Source organism: Amblyomma mixtum, chromosome 7, assembly GCF_055824585.1.
Source record: "Amblyomma mixtum isolate Tamu chromosome 7, ASM5582458v1, whole genome shotgun sequence".
Lineage (NCBI taxonomy): Eukaryota > Metazoa > Arthropoda > Arachnida > Ixodida > Ixodidae > Amblyomma > Amblyomma mixtum.
Window position 1 is genome coordinate 16931754 of NC_143018.1, and position 15728 is coordinate 16947481.

A 15728-nucleotide genomic window follows, 5' to 3' on the forward strand; every position below is an offset into this window, starting at 1 on the left:
GCACTGACATCGCACAGCATACAGGCGCCTTTCGCGTTTCGCCTCCATCAAAACGCGACCGCCGTGGCCGGGTTCGAACGCGGTTACTCCAGCTCAGTAGGCGAGCGCTCTAACCACTGAGCCACCGAGGTGGGTAAACACCTTACCTTACAACGCAATTCGTGTTTTCGGTGTCGCGTGCAACCATATATCTGTGAACGAAATCATGATGCAGTGCCAAACTTGTCGAGTTTCTTCTGTTTTGTATGTTGCCATCTAAAGGAAGCAAAACAAGACAGCAAAGAGGACGAAATGCAAATTTTGATCTTTAATCGGGTAAAAACAGAAACTGAAAGCATCGCGCAGGTTAAACAGTTCTTAATGTGTTCACTCGCCACGTTAACCGTATGCCGGTTGTTTCGCCAAATATGTTGTGCAATTTTTTTTAGTAAATAGGCGTTTGGAGTTAGAAGAGAGGTTTTTGTGTCTTAGCTTTGTCCGTGGTCTAGCGCATCAGAATGCAGCTAATATGTGCAAAACAGCAGTCTAGATAACTAATATTGAATAGCTAATTTTCAACTTTTACTGTTAGACTATTTCTTGAAAGGCGCGCCGTTCACTTTAAGCAATATCCATATCAGTTTCCGTATCCATATCCATATTTGTTGGGCGATAGCGCCGTGGGTAACTATGTTTTCGAAAAAAAAAACAGATATGGATATTTCTTACGGTGAGCCACACATCTCTCAATAAGTAAGGAGAATAACAGTAATAGCTAAATAGTTAACTATTCAAGAATCATTCTACAAGGTAAGTTGTTGGGCGAGTTAATGGCTATACATGTATTCTATGACTACAGCGCGAAGAACGGCTCAGTGAAGAAGGAAACACGCAGGGGCACAACACAGCGCTTTGTTGTAGTCATGAAATATTAGTTAACGAGCCGAATAATTTGCACGTTCTAGCTGTATTCTCATGCGCTACACTAGGAACAATACTATGCTGAAAAAGCGCTTACTCTTGATGCCCATTTTTACAAATTGCAAATCTTATTAGGTGAAACATCCTGTATGCCGCGTGCTAAAACTTACTAATTACAATTAGTAGACTTCCAAGCGCGCCCTCAGATAACTCTGGTCCCCTGAATTCGCTCAGGCTTAGTCTGAAGGAGTTATTCAGGCAACCGCAAGACTCCTGCGCACCAAAGGTGAGCGCTGTGCCCTGCCCAAGTGATAACAAGCCAGAAGACACCCTTATCCGAGGCACAATACCCAGAGTGCCGCCAAAACGAAAGCTCAGTTCCAGCTTGCAGTGCGACTCGTCTCTTGATATAGCCACAGTGAAATACACATCCCTAGTGTGCCACACACTGACCTCCGCCGCGAGGCTGCTGTCGTGTCCAGCAGGGCTGAGAATTTTGTCAAAATTGTACACCCTAAATAGATAAGCAAAGCTGCTGCCGGACCCTCCGTCGAAAAATACCTTTTGCTCACCGTTTGCGCTTTGCCGCGAAGTAGGGTAACGTCGCCTAAGCCAAATCTTGGGGTATTTCACGTGTGGAGCAGCTGCTTGTTGCGCATCATCGAGGCGAGACAGTGACTGTTCTGCAAAAACTTCCAGCTTTCGAAGGATGTGCTTCTTTTCCAGGCGCCACGGAATGGGTGTCTTGCGATCCCAGCTTACTTCCTCTGCCGAGGTTGGGCACAACTCAGAGATGAGCTCTCCCAGGTGGGACCGCAGTTCGCCGAGAGATGCTGAGAGCTCCCCTTGAGCTTGAGCATGTGCGGAATTCTGAGCCTGATGCCATTCGCTAGACTCTTCGCCAATTACCCGGAGTAGATTTCCTTGGCTCGTTACTTGCTCAGTGAGCTCATTAAGCCGACTCTGCAATGCGGGGAGCTGTTCTTCGCACGGCTCCCTCAAGAGCGCCCTGAATTCATCAAGCGCTGCATCGACGTCACGCGTTTGGAAGACGCCATCATCCTGCGGTGGCTGGTTGATGCCTGTTGTGGAAGTCGTAATGTCGCAGCATCCGGACATGTAGTGCTCCGAGAGGCTTGCGTGGGGGACGTTCCCACCGCACCGCGGACAGTCCACAGCGTGGAAACAGCATTCCTCTTCGTAGTGTCGAAGGATAGCGTCTAGTGTTCCCACGAACGGACAGCCTTGCCCTTTATTCCAGCAATGTGCCTGGAAAGATATTGAAAATAATTGCTTGTTACAGACTTGGTAGTCGCGCTGACATTGCAAAAAGGTTCAGTGGAAGCATGCATTGTATAAGGAGGAATAAACCGGCTAAAAAATGTCAGTATTTGTGCAATCTGTAAGCGGAACTAGATTCAAGTTCTCATTTTCCACCGCTTCGTCGGGTGAAACCAGCGTTAGCTCGATGTCGTCATTCACATCAACACATCTCAAATTGGTTTCTAACTGTGTATCTTTTGGAGGATCTTTGGCAGCGCAACGGAACGACATAGAGAGAGGACACGGGACTGCGCTACACTTTAATAAAACAATGCATTATTACATTGATTCCTGTTTCCTCTCTCAGTCCCGTCCGGTTGTGCAGCAAAAGAGTTAAAGTTTGATGTTTTGACTGCCTAAACATGCTGCGGAAACGGAAATGAAATTGCACATGGAGCCAGATGATCAGAGTACACTCGTTTGGAGAGGAGAGAAGTTTGGAGAACATACGAACTGTAGTGTAAACCAGCGAATCGGCTGGGAAGCTCTTTGGCACCTAAAGTTACAAACTGACATACTACATCACAAAATGGCTGACAGTGCTCTGTTGGAGATTACTTATTTCTCGATGCAGGAAAGTTTATTTCATAAAATTGAGACATCAAATACATGGGCTTTTACGGGAGCTTATATGTTCCTTCGTTATACATGTATTATTTTGTTATAAACTGTGCGTTATAGAGAGATTAAGATTTAACTGGCTTGCTTAATTTGTACGCCAAGTTATCTGTCATGTAAGCTGCTTCGGATGCGCAGAAGCAGTGCGAAGACAATCGTATCTTTTGATGAATTCTGACCATAGAGAATTTCACGACTAGGCTCCGAAGCTCATAGACGGATGCAGCGATATACTACAATAACAGTGACTATGCTCACGCGACACACCACACACACTCTATCGAATATGCTTTGCAATGTCTCTGCATCCATCGTCGTAAAGGCCTTAAACTGGTTCAGTAAAGTGATGGAATGCGTTGCGTGCACTACATCACGCGTTTAATGACAACTGCCTTGCTACGGTTTTATTGTTTTCATGCAATTACTAATAGTTGCACAGAAACTTGGATGTTTGGAGGCTGCACTTTAAAAGATTCCTCTGCGTAAGTTACTGGCCTAACCGGGGGCAAACTCCACGCTCAAAGTAGCATATTGGCGCGCAGATTTATGTTCTTTATATTCTGATCGGAGCTGCCATTACGAAGCCTTATCGCTTTGTCAGACTAGTGGCAAACTGATATCCCAGGAATGACTGTAGCCGCGCGCACCTGTTTACAATGTTCGAGGTTGTCGTCCGTACTTTGGCCGCCCTATCGGGGAAGTTAGTTCATCCTGAGCGCGGCCGAGTGCGTCGATCAGAATTATCTTCGACAACTGTACCGTAGACTTCGGGCTATCACCGCCGCTTAGGTCAGTCATTTTGAGGACAGAGGTAGGCCTAATAAATTTCGCTTTCGAGCCATCACTATCATCTTGCCTCGCGACGGCCGTCGCTACCACAGGAGAATAATAGGGTCTGCGCTCTTTGAAATAGAGCGCAATGTCGCCATTGATCTGCACTGTGCTTAAGTAGTGAGAAAATAATTAGGAACTGCTGTAGGTTGCAGGTTAGTAATGGTAGCTGGACAGCCCATCTCAAGTGCCTCAGTGCAACTTTCATCCTACAGAAAGCCGGCATCGAGGCACCCTAACACGCCTAAAGACCCTGGAAACCGATCCTACAGGCTGCGCCATCTGCCGGACCAAAATGAATTCAACGGCCCGGCTGAGTGGATGTCAGAGTTCCGAGGCTGACTTGAATCTTAAAGCCGACTTTTAGAGATGTATTTAGGTTTGAAGGTTTTAGGGTTTATTTCCTCAACAAGGTATTGCGAGGAAAGCCAGGGGAAAAGTTGTACAAACAGCTTGAGAGGTATTATTTCTTTACAGAGCGGCATTGACGGTAGCGGGAGTATTATATGAAAGCAAAAGACAAAAATAATATACTAAGAATAAAAACACGTATGCTCAGCATAAATAAACATGAAGGTACACGCATCATGTAATACATAGATGGCAAGAAAAAAAAATGGCATGCGCTCATACGAGGAATAATGGTGCAGTAGCACGCAAAATGACTACGGGGAGGAGGAAATAAGTGAACAATGTGATTTAAACGAGTCTGCAAAATGGCAACTGCTACAAAATTATTACATGAATATATGACGAAATTTGAGAGCAATGTCGGGTAGGAAAAGATTGTCACGGTAGTACAGCTAATTCAGCAGTGTAGGTAACGCTTATTGCATCATTCGTGGGCCATAATTGCTGCGAAATTTAAGCTTCAGCGGCTCAGCTCTGTGGATTTAATAAACTCATTTGTTTTCCTCTAAATCTGCAAGTATAATCAGGCTGTAATCATTTTTTCATTACTGCAAGTTTATATTTGTGAGAAAGCATTTAGTTATACATGCAGTTGATTTGTAAAATGGCGTGTTTTTGGTAAATATTCTCGGTTTGGAACAAATATGGCCCTTTACATTCAACGCGTACGATTCGTTTCTGTAAGACGGCAAGTTTATTAATATTTACTGCTCTGTCGTAGTAATAGAAACGATGGCTCTTGCGAATGGCTTTAATTCCAACGAGCAGACAATATCGCATTTTCAAAGTGACTACCCAAATCGCCTCTCCACCGATTCGGCCCATCTGTTGCTTCATCATCTGGCAGTGGCCCTTGCTGTTGGATTTAGTGCTCGGTAAGCCTCATATACTTAAAGACAGAACCGGTTTCTCAATCATTACGAGCAGTCCAGGCAAGTTCAGATCTCACATTGCTTCTCAAAGAAGGTAGACTTTAATATGCTGTCTTGCAATGTTTGAGCCCAAATAGGTGGATAGCTTTCGTGAAGACATTTTTTGAATTGTTGCCAACAAATGTGCAAGTCTCCATATATGATAATTTCGCTATCCTCCACAGCACCCATAGCCATGAAAAACTGAAGACAGCTGCACTGACTTTGAAAAAATCAATTTTCCTTGCCGGCAACGGCAGCTTCGAACACTCCTCCTCGTCGAAACGCTCCTGGTCCAAGGGACAAACGCCGCCGACGCAATCTTGGAAACTGCCAGCCTTGCAGGTTTCGCATAAAGCGTGCATGCAGGGTAGCATTGACCTGGTGCTGGAAATCACCCCGCACAGCGAACACGCGTAGCGGTGCACAGTGTCATCTGCAAACATCGTCGGTCTCCATTTCACGCCGACGACGCTTCCACCGCTCAGCCGCAGTTGTGGTCCTGCTCTCGGGTCCGGCATGTTCGTCACTGAGCCGCCCCTGGCAACACCCGTAGGCAAAGGGCTCATGTCAGAAGTCTAGAGAGCATGTTATCCGGCGCCGATAATAGTTTTGTGCGAACTCCTGATACCGTTGTGCTCGTATGTTTCGCCGACGTGAGGCTTTGTTTCAGGACATGGAAAATTACCTTTCAGCGTGTACTGATGTTGTCGAATATTCAAGTCCGTCCGTCCCCCCGACGGAAGGACTGGTATGTTGATGACTACCTAGTCAAGCCTGTATTTTCGATGTATCGACAGAGGCTCGCCATTGTCGCGTCGTGGGTGCGCAGGCCCATAGAAGCACCGCAAGGTATTCCGCAATGAGTTCCAGCGCTCTTTAGGACTCCAGCATCTAGAGACGTCGCTGCACAAAAGCGACACAGGCAAGGAACAAGGGCTTCAATCCCACAAACGAACAGCAATCGGGGGCTGCGTAGCTCGTAGAAAATCCGCGGGGCACCTGCCTTTCCACGGGGCACATACGAAAGACGCGTACTCGAAGTGTAAACGTGCGCGCTGGCGTTGAAAATGCGCTCTCACTGTGCGAAGCGTGGGTCTGCCAGCTGGATTGATGGCATGTTCGGCATGCTCGCCACTGAGCCGCCCCTGGCAACATACGTAGACAAAGGGCTGATGTCAGAAGTCTAGAGAGCGTCTTATCCACCGCTGATACTAGTCATGTGCGAAGTCCTGATAGCATTTTACGCGCATGCTTCGCGGACGTTAGGCTTTATCTCATGGCAGTAAATCAGAGGAAAAAGAGAAAACGCGGACGTAAATACAATGGTTTCAATCAGAAATAATATATAGTGTGGAAATATTACATATTCGTAACACTATAATCACCTGTTAGAACACTTGTAAACGAATTAATATATGCTATTGAAACTAGCGCGTCATGATAGTGGTTAGTCCTGAATTGAACGAGGCAGGAATGAGCGATAAAAAGTATTCTTGTATCATTAAAAAAGTGCAACTTTTTCACAGCGGTGCAAGTGGCGCGATGTGTTAATCGGTGGTGGTGGTGTAAAACATTTATTTATACTATATACAAGAGAGGTATTGCTTGGGCCGTGCCTGAAGGGTCCGGCCCTCACAATCACTAGGAGGGATCCCTAGTCCGGGACCTCTGTGGCCTCCGCGGCGGCCCGGGCTCTTGTCACCAGGGCTCGTTGGTTGTGGAGTGTTGAGCCGCTGAATCAAAATATCGTAAAGTTTTTTCTGGCAGTATATTTTGTGGAGCAAACGTAGCCGCAGAATTTGATTACGTAACTATAATAGAGGAAGGTACAAATTAGTTTTCATATTAGGGGTGCTGGTGGTACCATGACAGCAGTTGAGAATGTAACGAGCAGAGCGATTCTTATTATGTTCGTAGCTTACTAGAAAATCAAGACCAGGGTGGCGTACTGAGGTCGCATTTCTCAGGTTTAGAACGAACAAGTGATTTTTAACGTTGTAGGTAAAGGAATATAGAGACAAGAAATTTTGTTCCAAGTAACCTAGACAACGCTTAGCATTACTGGTCATACAGTCAAAGTGGCGATCCGAAGAAAGGTTAGAAAACACACAGAAGCCTAAGCAGTTATACGATGTTAATATAGTGGCGCGTGTACTGCGCGATGTCAGTGCACGTTAAAGATCCCCAGGTGGTCGAAATTTCCGGAGCCCTTCTCAGCGGCGTCCCTCATAGCCTGAGCCGCATTAGAGCGTTTAACCCCCACAATCCAAATCTTTCGCTCCCACCTTCCTCCCTTCCCTCACGGCGCAGTTGGGGTGTCCACCTAGAAGTGAGACAATAGTGCAAAATTTCGTTTCCTCCAAAGCACCTTATTTAGAGGTATATATGGAAGGCACAGTGACTAAAATCACATGTTTCCAGTTCATCACCAACAGCAGTAGGAATTGACCCACTTTAGGCAATTCTTGCTAAAAGATGAAATGCCAAGGTGAAATCCCTACCATCGCCACATTTTCATCATCGCGGCCAGGTTGGTGGTTTGTTGGTTTATTGGGGTTTAACGTCCCAAACCAACTCAGACTATAAGGGACGTAGTGAAGGGTTCCAGAAATTTCGACCACCTGGGGTATTTAACGTGCGCTGACATCGCACAGTACATGGGCCTCTAGAATTTCGGCTCCATCGAAATTCGGCCACGGCGGGCCGGGACCGAACCCGCGTCTTACGGGTCAGCAGCCCGAAAGACGCGGGTTCGATCCCGACCGCGCCTTCCGGGCTGCTGATCCGAAAGACGCGGGTTCAACAGAAGGGTTGTTGGTCACGATGTGAATGCATGACACCGATACTATGCACCCGCTAGACGGTAAGGCGGCAACCAAACACGTGCGAAACGAAAGAAAAAAGCTGCGCAGGTTTTAAGCAATATATATTTCACGTTTCTTTTTAGGGCCGCCAGATATTCAGTCCCTATCAATGCGACTGGCATGACCAATCAACTAAACGAAAATCTCGATTAGAAATCAAGATTTGGCGTCAAGAAGGTAATTCGCTCAGAAACATAACCGTAATGGCAGAACAGCCACTTGACCACTTAGGCGCACTTTATAACGGCTTTTTGCGCTTCTAATCTTCGAGACAGCAACAGTACATGCTTTTTTTTTTCGAACATTCATTCGTGTGAGTGTCATAAAAGGACAAAAAGTATTCCAAAATCTAACGCAAATAGTCACCCGTCGACGCACTATGTCCGCTCACGCCGCGAATACCGATCACCATATCGCTGCTTCAGAAAAAAGCCGTATGGCGCCGCCACCATCGCTGGAATAACCGGGCCTTGTTTCTCACAGAAGCAGCTGTATCTGCAGGATGTGGACGGTGCGGCTAAACGGAGTTCCAGAGCATGTCACCCACAGGGCTGTACTCATCAACGGCAAGGTCTACTCGTTCGACAGTTGCCTCACGGCATGGAACTTGATCAACGTTTTCATCTTCGACCCCGCGTCGCGCCGGTGGGATGTGGTTCAGACGCAACTTCCCGACGGCTGGCCGATTACCATTTGCCTCAGCACAGTTGTAGCGTACGGCCACTGCGCGTATCTGTGGGGCGGCCCGAACAGGTGGCCAAGTGTACTTCGCTTCGACTCAAACACGATGACATTCAGCCGTCTGGAGGTGTCTGGTGAGGTGCCCTTATCGATTTACGGCAACACAGCTTGCGTTGTGGGTCACCGCAAGTATATCTTCGGCGTCTTGGATCATTCGCAATATATGCGGGTCCTTGACTTGGATACCCTGCAGTGGCATCGTGTCCCCACCAGCGGAGAAGCGCCCTTTCGGCGTGCCTTCCACACGGCGTCTGCCATTCGGACCCGCATGTATGTGTTTGGCGGCAGCCTAGCAGACCCTTTCCACCCAAATCGCGTAGACAACTCGTTATACTACCTAGAGACGACCACCTCTTCATGGGTACGCCCACAGGTACAAGGAGTTCCCCCTGTGTGCCGGCGAGGTCATTCAGCCTTCCTGTATAACGAAGAACTGTACATTTTCGGAGGGTACAGCGATTCGCTGCAGACCTACTTGGCAGATATACACAAGTACGACCCCGTGACGTCGCGTTGGACCGAAGTGAATACATGTGGCTCACCACCATCTCCCAGGTACTGGCATGGCTGCTCAGTGATGGGTGAAAGAGTGTTTATCTTCGGTGGCTTTGGGCCGGTACCCAACCAGGATGAGGGGCAAGTTGCTGAGGACCGAAGGGCGCTCACCGATCTCCACGTGTTGCACTTGGCACCGACACTGCGGAACCTGTGCTTACTTGCAGTGATTGATGCGCGGCTGGATCTAAGCCCCTTACCACCCTTCATTAGAGAAATGGTCTACGCTATCACTTCTCACCCATCGCAGTCGATGACAGATGCGGCATCTCAAGCAAACTGAGTGCCTTCGGCGAAGCCAGCTTGGCGATACGGTGATAATGCAACTTCGGCGCCGCTACTTGACGCATTAATAAACTCTTCTTTGATACGCAAAGAACGCCTTCCTTCTGTGCTCGATTTTCTCGCAAGCAAGAAAGTCGCTAGTATTTTGTTTATGTTCATGTCGCCTAGGGCCGTCACTTTTTCTTAAATAACAAAGGTAACAAATTTTCTGAACTAAGAATTATTCACTGAAATCGATTCAACTCAAGCCTGGTGGTTTCTTCACGTCACTTCGGAATGAGGCTCGTGGTGATTTTGTTTTCCGCGCAGCCCCTGCTGGTCATACTTTTAAAAGCAGATGGTAGATAGAGATATGTGGCGGTAGGCGTCGATTTCAGCTTTTATCCGGAAACAACTTGCGTCTTTCGCGATTACTTCGGAAAGCCAGGCGGTTATCACTTATTTCCGCATGTCTGCCCTCTCTTTGACGCTGCTTTAAAGGTTCACTGATTTTATAGCCTGCTAATTATGGTCTTCTTTTCGCTATATACATTCTAGTTTCAATCTGGAAGCATCCGATCGATATCGATGTCATCAACTTGAGCAGATCGAATTCGTCAAAGTTTGTGTAGGTGATCGTATCAGGTGCAGATCGCATCGAAGGCAATCGACAGCATGCTGGACTGTATTTTAAGCTTCCCGACAGCTTATTGATACTGATGCGAGAGCGCTCCAGTGCACTGCGCATGCCAGATACATTCTCGACAAGCCATCCCACGATGGCTGGTGTGAATTGTTCGGAAGATGTGTCCGTGACACCAACTTGAATAGACAAAGCAACTTTGTGCCATGGCGCTCTTTAGCTACAGATTATCTAGCGCCATAAAAATTCATCAGAGTCGACAGGGGGTGTGCCACTGACTGAGCTGCACCTCGACGACGAGCCCCTTATCTTTTTCGTTCACTACGTTGTCGCCTACGGCTACTGCGTCTACATGTGGGGTAGTTTTTCGGACATAAAGTCGCGGATTGGCGGTTTGTACTGGTTCGGTACCCGCGCTATGATATCGAACCGCTCGGAAATATGCGGCCAAGTTGCGATACTGAGCATCTTCTCTGCTTGCGTGCTGGCCGGGTCAACAGATGTACAACTTTGGTTTTTTAGACCCGGAATCCTCACACCGTATATATTATCTTGAGCATGAGAGTGGAGAGGAACCGCCTAGCCGCTGCTTCCACACGGCGTCCGCAGTCGGAACCCGCCTGTATGCTTGTGGTGGCCAGACGTTGAACATAGAGGTCAACGACCGGTAAGATAATTCCTTGTATTATCTGGAAACATCAACATTGATATGGGTGCGCCGAAAAGTGGAAGATGCGCGCCCCAATGGCCGCAAACTTCACTTTGCCTTCGTGTACAACGAACAGCTGTATATCTTCGGTGGCCGCACAAGACAGCTGGGCGCTTACTTTTCAGACTTGCATAAGTATGACATAGAGAAGTCGTGTTGAATCGAAGTGACAACACATGGGTTACGCCCGTCTGCTAAGCGCTCGGCCGGTTGCAGCGTAATGGTAGAAAAGGGTGTTTGTTTTCGGTGGCTTGGGGTACGCCCCAGACCATGAGAAAAGAGAGCCCATCGATGTTTCTGAAGAGGAAAAGGCGATAACTGACCTGCAAGTGTTGCACTCAGCACCTACACTGCAGAACTTGCGTCTTCTTGCTGTCGTCGACGCAGTTCTTCACTTAGGTGGATTACCGGTAGCTATTAGAAGCGAGATCAACGCTATCTCTCCTGGCTCATCACAGACAGCGGACTCGTGCTGCACTTCAAACGAATTGTGTGCCTTCAACGGAGCCACAGATGGTGGTGAGGTGGCCACAATAGTGATATCAGTGCCTCTACTTAGGTAGGTAGTAATGTCTTTTTTTTTTCTGAAAAACACCTTAGAAAGCGAGCTTCCGCGCCGGGCAGGTATTGGCCCCCTATCACCTAGGAACTCCGTGCTCCGTGCTCTGCTATTAGCGCTCCGCCCTCGGCAGCCTGTATAACCGAAATCGTGGTCCGCAGCTTTTGTGCGTATACAGTGAGACCATCGAAAGCTTTGCAGATCAAGGATGTGTCATTCGCGTGCAGTTGTTGGCGGGTCAGTGCGGCGCCGAGGGAAACCAACTGTATGACAAACTCGCCACCGCGCTCACCAGCTGTCTCATAACGACACCTTGTACGAGCTTGGGGACCAACGTGCGGTGATTCGCGATCAGCTCTTAACTGCCAGATCCTCGCTTTGCACATTGAGAGCGGGGTTTCATCGCCAGCGCACGCATTTAGAGTTGGAGCCCGCATCTTTCAGGTGTGACCTGTGGAAAGGCAGCTGCCCCAAGGACTTCCTACGAGCTACGCGGGCCTCGATTATGGTTAGGTTGTGGGATTGAAGCCATTGTTCCTTCGCTGTGCCGCTTTTGTGCAGCCGCGTCGCTGGGTGCTGGAGACCTATACAGCGCTGGAACTCATTGCGTTAATGCTGACGACGCTTGTGTGGCTGTGAGGCTGCGTGCACGCCCGCGATTGAACAATTGTGAGCATCTGTGCATCGAGCGGACTCTGTGCTCTGTGCATCGAGCGGACACGCCTGAAGTCCCGTTTGTTCTTCTCCAGGTAGCCTCGCAGCATTAGGACGCTCAGCTTGTGCGTAGCCTCGCAGCATTAGGACGCTCAGCTCGTGCTATCTATGGAGGGGGGCAGCCGAGCCCCCGACCCCAGTCTATTGGTGGAGAGTGTGCCTCGTGTGCGACACCCCGTGAGAAGACACGGCGCACGCGCCTTCTATATACATTATGTACACCCATGACTATAAAATGCAGGGAAAAAATGTGGCAGAGTACTAACGTGTCTCAACCGAGTAGTCGTGCGAAATCATTTGTTTAAACTGGTTGACTCGTGCTTTTGTTTTGCTGGGTGGTCGGCATGCTTGGTTAGAATAAACTTAGATTAAGTGATTATCGAGGTGAAGCTGATGTATCTGCTCGCGCCGCAGGTGAAAATTGAAGACGACATTGTGCAATGCACAGCGCGAGATTGTGTTGCAGTTTAACACCAGGCGTGATCGCCTACGACGATAGCATATTGTGACCTCGTGCAGCGGCCAGTGAAGCTGCTCGCGCCACCGCGGGTTCGAAGCCCGGTAGCGGCAATATTTATTTTATTTCTGCAGGGGCTGATCTATGCTAGGTTTTGCTAAGGTCACTTTCAAGGCCAAGCTTAACACATACTCGGTGAGCTAGTTATACGTCGTTAAGCAATGCTTTCACAACGCTGACGCGAAGAAAATATGAGACAACGCATTTTTGCGGGAATATTGTAGTCATGTCAAATGAGCTAGCCCATCTTCATGCGCTGATGAAACGTATGACCTCAGGTCACATTTTCTCGGGAGTGGTGACGATACAAGTTTTAACCCGTTTAATTCCTGCCGCGAAATCTTGTAGGTTTGATGTGATTGCATAGTAACCTTTTTTTCTCTCAAAAATTCTGTACTCGTCGCCGCCGCTGTGTTTGCTGCTGCTTAAACTTTCTTACTGCTTAACTCAGTCAAGCGCTACATTTGTGCTTTGCTTCCTGCAATGTCGAATTTCGACCTGTATTTGCTTTGTAATTAGATATTTCTTGAAATAGGACCATTTGGTCGTTGTCGATACGCCAATACGTCAATATTAAATGTTTGTTCAAGAGAAGGGCAGGTTTCAAAGGAGAAACCTATTGAAGAACACCAATCGCGTATTTAATGAATTTCCTGGTGTTATCAGAGGCGGAACGATAGGCTAACGCAATCAGTGTCCCGTCGCATATGACCGCTGATACATAGTGGTAGCAAGCATAATGATGAGTAAAATCCTTGCTAGCCACCAGGGGAATGCCTGTGCTATCAGTTTCAAAATACTTCTCAGACATCAAAGATCCTGTGAATATTCCAACTAAAGCTACAGGGTGTGAATGAAGACATTTAGTTTGAAGGACCTGGTTTTGGAGTCCTGTCTTACAACCCGGGTACGTTTGCGTTCACGTTATACCACTTTCATTCCTGAAATATGCTTGCCAATGACCAGGGGACTTTGATAGTTCGTAGAATTATCTCGAATATGACTTTTTTTCGGTTCATGATCATGGATACCGAATGAGTAAGATTATCTCACGTCATCTGTTGTTCCGCTCAGAAGTACGAAACTCGGGCGAGGGTAAGAGGAAACTGACTGTTAGTGAAACGAGCACCTAATGATAGGTCTCCTGTAGGTAGCTGACTGCCTTCTCACTCTTGCGAGCAGACGATAAATCCCTCAAAACTCTCGGTGGGTTGGAAGTCAAAGGGAAGTTCATCGGCTTCGACTACTATTTTATTGCAGACGTTAATCGCTACTCAATATGAGTAGGTCGAAATCCTGGGAGGACAGCGATCACGCAGCTCTCGAAGTTGTAGTATCTGATTACTTCTCCTACGCAGCGGAGGTGACAACGAAGGTGAAGGTAAGTTCTCCTAAAATGGAGGATCGGCATGAGCAGGCGACAACCTTTGTGCATGGTCCGCTTTAGAAATTCTCAGCTTGATCTGAGTGGGGCGCTGAACAATTGTTTTCGTGCGCAGAAAGATTGTGAAGTGACCCGTGACATCGAAAAGGCTTTTGGTAGAGTCAGGTTATTGAAAACAAGCATGAGATGGCGAAAATATTTGCTTTGAAATACAAGCGTTCGACCACACTGTGCCTCGCCTTTCCGTCCGTAGAGCGGAACAGGTCTTGCATAAACATTTTTTCTTTACGGGAACAACTGACCTGAGGACAAAGCAGCCCTTGCGCAGGGAAAAACTTCCTCAGCGTCTGACACTCGCTCTGATCCACTGGCTCACAGCAGGAGAATCAGCAGCAGTAAAAACTCGTGGTGATTTTTTTTATGCGGATGATCCTGCTTTGTGCCAGTGGATCAGTGCGCGAGTTCTGCGCTCTGTGGACAGAACTGCAGGCGTCAGGGTGTAGGCGCTAAGGGAGTTTTTCCCCCCGGAAGGGATGCTTTGTCCTCACGTATGAGGAAAGCCGTTGCGTTTGTCTACTGGCATTCGAACTGCGTTTGGCCGAAGGGCAACACCTTTAGCAGAGTGCGAGTGCGTTCTAAACTGGGCTCGGCCTGCGAGGGCCGCAGCGGGGTTTACGGAGTTTCTCCCAAACGTACACCCCTGAAGAAAGCCGAGCGCCAGGCCGGTGGACGCTTGTACCCATTTTTACCGGTGGGTGTCCGGAGGTGGGTTTCGAACCAACCTCCTCCCGCAGCCGAGACGAGCAGACCACGGGGCCACCTAGACACCTGAGAACACCACCCTCCCCTCAGCGTACACTGTCGAGAAAAGGAGCTGTCCTATATCGGCAGCTACATACAGACATTTTTCTGACGCCAAAGACCCGATGAGCCCGCCTCTCCGCCGACACAACTCCAACTTGTAGCTTATGCGCGGGCTCCCAGACTCCCTGCGTCATGGTCTGGGAATGTGTGGTGAGCATCCCCCAACCAACCATCCACCGAGCCTCGTGGAACCACTGGCTGCCCCTCCCCCTGCCCAGCCACCAACTTCTGCTGGCCCGCCGCTAGCGCGAAGATGTAGTAAGCGCAGAGACTTTCGAAATAAAAGTTTCACCTTCGAAGGCAAAGTCCGCTTTAATAAAATTCTTACTCTACTCGGTACAAGTAAAATTCTAATTCCGTGTAATAAAATCTCACAGAGGCATCTTATGCTCATTTGTTTTTTCCTTCCGTCAGTACTCTTATGTTTGTTTGCTCGTACCCTACGCGTGCTGTGATGTGCTTGTCGTTTATACTCTTCGTTCATAAAATTACTTTCCATCTCTCGCCTCTACTCGCTGTACCCACCTCGTCTTCGTCGTCGTCTTCGATAGCCGGAAGAACACATTTCGGACAGTAGTTGTATAGTGACCTGATAGTCGTCTTCGGACAGTAGTTGTATAGTGACCTGATAGTCGTCTTCGGACAGTAGTTGTATAGTGACCTGATAGTCGTCTTCGGACAGTAATTGTATAGTGACCTGATAGTCGTCTTCGGACAGTAGTTGTATAGTGACCTGATAGTCGTCTTCGACGCCGACTATCAGGTCACTATACAACTACTGCCCAAAAGGTGTTCTTCCTTTTAAAATTTGCCTTATAGTGCAGCGGCTTAGTAAGCAATAGTGCGAAAACGAGGAGTTCCCAGCAGGAAACCTGTTCTGGTAAATTCCATGGTTTGCGACAGAAGGAACGCGGCTT

The 15728-nt window shown here is 48.0% G+C and overlaps 1 protein-coding gene across 1 annotated transcript; it reads right to left on the bottom strand.

The window, feature by feature from the left end:
• Positions 1 to 809: 809 nt before the first annotated feature.
• Positions 810 to 5514, bottom strand: LOC149335114 (uncharacterized). The gene is made up of 2 exons (XM_089553742.1): positions 5219 to 5514; positions 810 to 2169 (listed from the first exon to the last, which is right to left on the bottom strand). The coding sequence occupies exons 1-2, from the start codon at positions 5438 to 5440 to the stop codon at positions 1060 to 1062; spliced, it is 1332 nt and encodes a 443-aa protein (XP_089409868.1). The 5' UTR covers positions 5441 to 5514; the 3' UTR covers positions 810 to 1059.
• Positions 5515 to 15728: the final 10214 nt, after the last annotated feature.